This window comes from Typha latifolia, chromosome 2 (assembly GCF_019914945.1).
Source record: "Typha latifolia isolate L0001 chromosome 2, TyphaL0001v2, whole genome shotgun sequence".
Classification (NCBI taxonomy): domain Eukaryota; kingdom Viridiplantae; phylum Streptophyta; class Magnoliopsida; order Poales; family Typhaceae; genus Typha; species Typha latifolia.
Window position 1 is genome coordinate 9,996,396 of NC_133087.1, and position 5,431 is coordinate 10,001,826.

At 43.6% G+C, this 5,431-nt stretch overlaps 1 protein-coding gene across 1 annotated transcript; it reads left to right on the forward strand.

The window, feature by feature from the left end:
- Positions 1-3,822: 3,822 nt before the first annotated feature.
- Positions 3,823-5,182, forward strand: LOC140782929 (probable calcium-binding protein CML18). Its single transcript, XM_073129810.1, has one exon. The coding sequence runs from the start codon at positions 4,387-4,389 to the stop codon at positions 4,885-4,887; it is 501 nt and encodes a 166-aa protein (XP_072985911.1). The 5' UTR covers positions 3,823-4,386; the 3' UTR covers positions 4,888-5,182.
- Positions 5,183-5,431: the final 249 nt, after the last annotated feature.

Below are 5,431 nucleotides of genomic sequence, written 5' to 3' on the forward strand. Positions count from 1 at the left end.
AGGGCAAGCTGAGCCCTCGATATATAGGCCCTTATGAGATCTTAGCATGGATAGGACCGGTTGATTACTGGGTGGATTTGCCATCGGAGCTGTCTCAGATTCATAATGTGTACCATGTTTCGGTCTTGAGAAAGTATTTGTATAACTTGTCACACGTTTTGAGAGAAGAACCTATCCAGCTGAGAAAGGACTTATCCTATGAGGAGCAACCAGTGCAAATCATTGACAGATGTGTGAAGACGCTCTGAAGAAGAGCCATACCTTTGGTCAAGGTCTTTTGGCGACACCATGGAGTAGAGGAAGCTACATGGGAGCCTGAGGAGGAGATTCAATCTACTTACCATCATTTATTTATCGACTCAGGTGCGTAATTTTGAGGGCAAAATTTCTTGTTGTTGGGGATAGTTGTAACACCCGTAAACTTTAAAAAAAAAATTCATAACGCACACGCTCAGCGCGTGCGTCACAGAGCCTGCCACCTCCCCGTCCTCACTTCTCCTTCTTCTTCCTTTTCCCTTGTCGTGCACGCCACCCTTCCCCACCTCCATTAATCCCCCTTCCCCCGACCGCACCATTTTTTTTGCACCTCACTATCTCTCTCCATCTCCTTCTCATGGGTTGCCGATGCCGGAGCCGACGAAGCCCAGGACCCTGAGCCGTCGAGCCTGCCGACCAACCCCCGCCATTAATTTTAGTAGTGTAACCTCCCCCTCCCTCGCCGTCATCGGATCCACGGCGGTTAACGACCTCGCGTCTAGCTGCCGATCCGAGAAGCTCCGGTGGAGGGAGAGAAACCCTCTCTGGGCTTTGGGAACTTATTGAAGAGAGGAGGCACCTCCATGGCCATCGGCCAAGGAGCGCAGCCCCGTCGCCGTCGGGCCCCCTCCTCCTCTCTTTCTTTTCTTCCCCTCTTTCTTTTTCTTTCCCCCTACCTACCCGTCAGTCTCATGGCCGTTCCGCCGGCCTCGTGGCTGCGTTGCCGACCTCGGCGCTGCGCCACCGACGCTGCAACCTTGTGGACCTTCCCTCCCCTCCCTCTATCTCCTTCCCTTGGAAGGGAAGGGCATGCGAACACCCTTGCTGGGCTGCGGCTTAGACCGCAGAACACAATACTTGTGGGCCATGGTCTGGACCGCAGCCCAGGAGCCTATAAGGCTAAATGGGCTGCGGTTCAGACCGCTGCCCATGAACCGCAAGGCCTGTGGGCTGCAGTTCAGATCGCAGCCCATAGAGCCCGTGGGCTGCAATTTGGACTACAGCCCACGAGCTATTTCTTCCTTACCTGTTGAGTTGGGCTTGGGCCTAACCCAATACCCCAGCCTAACCCATTTGGGGCCATTTGGACCTTATAACCTCTTTTACCTACTTTTACTTGATTAATTAGCCTAACCATCCTCGTAATGACCATTTATTATCATGTGAATTTTAGGATAACATAGAACTCACCCTAGGAGACCCTTGACTCATGTATATGCCTAAACATAAATTCTCTAATAAGATAATTAATTCTATTAGTTCGCTAATCTTACGTATTGCTTTACTTGCGGGAATTAATAGGATTTACACTACGTGAGGAAGATTTTGGGATCCCGGAGGAGCCGGCTAGCTGAGGAGATTTAGTGTACTATGGAGACCCCCCAAGCGAGTAGAATTTATACAAGTTTAGAATAATGTAGTTAAATTATTATACCTTTAATGTCATTGTAGGAAATGTCGGCATTAATCCATGCATCTAGTGTACCATGATGTAGCTTGATATGTGCAATTATTGATAACTTACTCATCATGATATAATGAGAATGTTAGTGTTAGCATGGACATTAGTGTAACGATGCTCTACATGTATCCTGTATGATAAACTCTAGCATAAATATTTGTTGTGAATATAGAATGTAACGATCATGATGACTATGACATGACTTATATACTCACAGACACTACCCCACTTTCACCTATCATTAGTAGTCAACTTCTGACTAGGCAGTGCCCCTACTCTTTCAGTTTAGGGTTAAGGGTAGAGTGTATTTTATATGACTATACTATTAGTGGCCTACACCTGAGGTCGGGAGCCTGTGTGGCGTTCAGGTAATTATACTGCATAGTCAAGACTATATTATAATGATAGAAGAACATGATTGTGAGGCGGGGATATATCTCTAGCGATACCCGACGACGTAGGGTCAGGGCGTTTGTTGATGAGCCAAGGGCTCCCGATTCTCTCGCTGAGGGCGGTGATGATTTAGAGAGAGTGAGATATGAGCTTACGACCGGGGTCCTTAGTCTAATGGCCACAAATAACCGGTCACATATAGTGTTGTCATACACGTGTAGGTGGCATTACCGTTAGATGTGTATATATCCCCCTCGATGTATGAGATGATGGATAATTTTCTTGAGAGTATTTATCCTATGTGGTGAATAGCTTAGTGAGCTATGATAAGTATGATTAATGTCTCAGTAGGCATGAGATGACTAAATTACTCTTTTATTGCTATGCATAATCTGTAAACACTATGATTGAGATTTGTATGAAATTGTATCAAGCATGATATCTATGTGGACTTATCTTGATACGTTTAGTAACTAGCATCTTCCAGGTTAGTGACTGGTAATCTTTATCGATTACATTGATTTAGTAACTCATGGTAAGTCATTTCAACAAACATATTATTATTGCTAGCAAATATAGGCATACATTGGATATGCACATGTGATTTCATTATTTTAGGTTGTATGGATCCTACTCGCTGGGATGTATGCTCACCACCTCTTGGTAGCATTATTTCAAAGCTAAGGGACACAGGTGCAGGTAGCGAAGAATAACTGCATTTCTATTTCAGTATGTTTATTAGTTGTATTAAGCCCCTGCGAGGGCGTTATGATTGACGATGTATTTTGGACTTTAGCATTGTATTTTGGATGTGTATTTAGAAGGCTTGTTGTGGCCTATGGAACTTATATTCAGACTCTTATGGTTGAGTTTATTTATGGTGAATTTGTGTTGTTGTGTGCCTTGTGAAATATTTTTACTGACAGGTCATGTGATGCACCCCATGGAGGGATTTACCCATGCGGTTTACACGTGTATTTGGAAGTTTAGGTGTTTCAACCTATCTAGCCATTGAAGGGCCAACAAGATAGGATTTATCTGATCTTTGGTCACTTTTTGGCCAATATCTTGAGATCCTCCGGAATATCTTTCGAATGTTTTGTGCGAATTTTGTCCAAAACCAGTCACGAGACGATTAAACCATTCGAGGGGAGATCAGAGCATAATAAGGTTAGAGAATGCATAGTCTAGTCAAACAAAGAGGAAGAAGACAATCTTGCAATTGCTTGTTTAATCCAAGATGGTTCAATTATGTGTGTAGGTACATATGGCTATCTAATTAGACTCTATTCAGTCTAGCTTACTAAGCTCAGGTCCAATTAACTTAATAACTAAATTTAAAGGATTAAAAATCTAGGGTCTAATATGAACTTGAATCTAATTAAATAATTCAATGATGAAAATAAATAAATAAAGTCAAGGGTTTTTATTGCGTTTCATGAATTGTTGTTATTAGGGGCTGAACCCAATGCCTCCTCACCCTTGATTTGGCGAGGTCTTGAACCGCATCACAAAATTCTATAACTTGCAAATTAAACACATTGTATAAGATACTTCAACTTTTTTCTCCTTTTTTTTTATCATGTGTTCTTTCACATTAGTTTAGGGAGGCTAATCATGTGGTCAACCATTGGGTTAGCTCTGTATCCTCTTTTCTCCATAGATTGGTGTATAGGGATACTTAATGTATCCTTTAGATATTTGAGTTTTTGGTGCCCTTTGTTGTCATTTATTGCCATTTATTGCCGGATTACAAAACAAAAGGAGGTGAAGGTGCAAAGATAAATTAAAATTGATAGTCAGTAAAAAAAGTAAATAATATTAATTTATATTGCAAATCGATCATAATAATAAGAGTAAAATATATTGCGTAAATTATAAAATTCCCTTGAAACAAATATACGAAACCCTTGGAGTGTAATCAAATCGATTGTACTGTAAGCTAAGCTGGAGTCACTCTCAAGCAGTACGACATACCGCTTTCACTACTTACTGGCACATGGGAAGTAGGTGTTGAGCGCCAGGGGCCACTAACTAACCACATGCATGGCATCTTCAACACCATCGAACCAACTAGTCCTCAAGAGGGGGAAAAAATCTCCATTTCCCTGTCTGCTGTTAGGAATCGAACATTCCATCAGTACGCGCAAAGAAACCGCGTGAACAAAAGATATCCCTAAGCCAGAAGCAAAGTAAAGACAAAATTACGCGCCTATCCTTTTAGCCTCTTTGAAACTCGTCGCTCCTCTCTCTCCCAACTCAATCGCGTGGGCCCCATGGCGAAGCACTCGTCCTCCTCCCTCGGCCTCGAATCTATGGACGAGGTCGAGAAGGTCTTCTCCCGCTACGACGCCAACGGCGACGGCAAGATCTCCGCCTCCGAACTCGCCTGTGTAGTCGGCGCCCTCGGCTCCGTCGCGTGCCCCAACGAGCTCCGCAGCATGATGGACGAGATGGACTCCGACCGCGACGGGTTCATCGACCTCGAGGAGTTCGCTGCCTTTCACCTTCGCCGGGACAACGGCCGCGCCCCCACCGCGGCTGGGGCTGAGGCGGAGCTGAGGGAGGCGTTTGCGATGTACGACCTCGATCGGAACGGCGTGATCTCGGCGAAGGAGCTGCACCAGGTGTTCAGGAGGCTTGGGGAGAAATGCTCCGTTAAAGATTGCTCGCGGATGATTAGGTCCGTCGATTCGGACGGTGATGGAAGCGTCAACTTTGAGGAGTTTAAGAAGATGATGAAGAGGGGCAGCAGCGCCGCTGGGCCATCGAAGTGATGGTGTATCTCGGGGTTTGTATTCTTATACGTGCAGAAGCGTGTGGAGTATGGGATGTTGTAAAAAAGATTAAAGCTCTGTAGCTAGCTATCTAGCTCTGACGAAGGATTTTCTTTTTTGTTTTTATTGAAATGTCGAAAGATTGCTGCACTAACGTTCTGTGATCTTAGACACATCCACTGGTCACAGTGTGTTAACATTATCATGTGGATCTTATCGCTATTTATATGGGGCATTTAGTTGTCTCTTCTGATAGTAATCGTAGTTAATTATAACGTCTGCAGGTGTTGTGCAATCTTTCTTGTAGGGGTGTTAACTTGCTGATTACTTTCCGGAGGTTATTTGAGTAAGGTTCTCTCAATTTGGTAGGCTAGGCTCGTTATGAAGCTTGCTAAATGTTTGATTGAATATTAGGTTCGTTTTTTTTTTACTTATGGAATATTTATTAGTGATTATTAAACACCCTCAACAACAACTTGTATCAAATCAAACTCAATATGGTAACTAATATGGTGTTATATACTCGTATTTATGTATATATATG

What these genes read in the sequence shown, in the direction of transcription:
- LOC140782929 (XM_073129810.1), top strand. Translation starts at nt 4,387, where the DNA reads ATGGCGAAGCACTCGTCCTCCTCCCTCGGCCTCGAATCTATGGACGAG.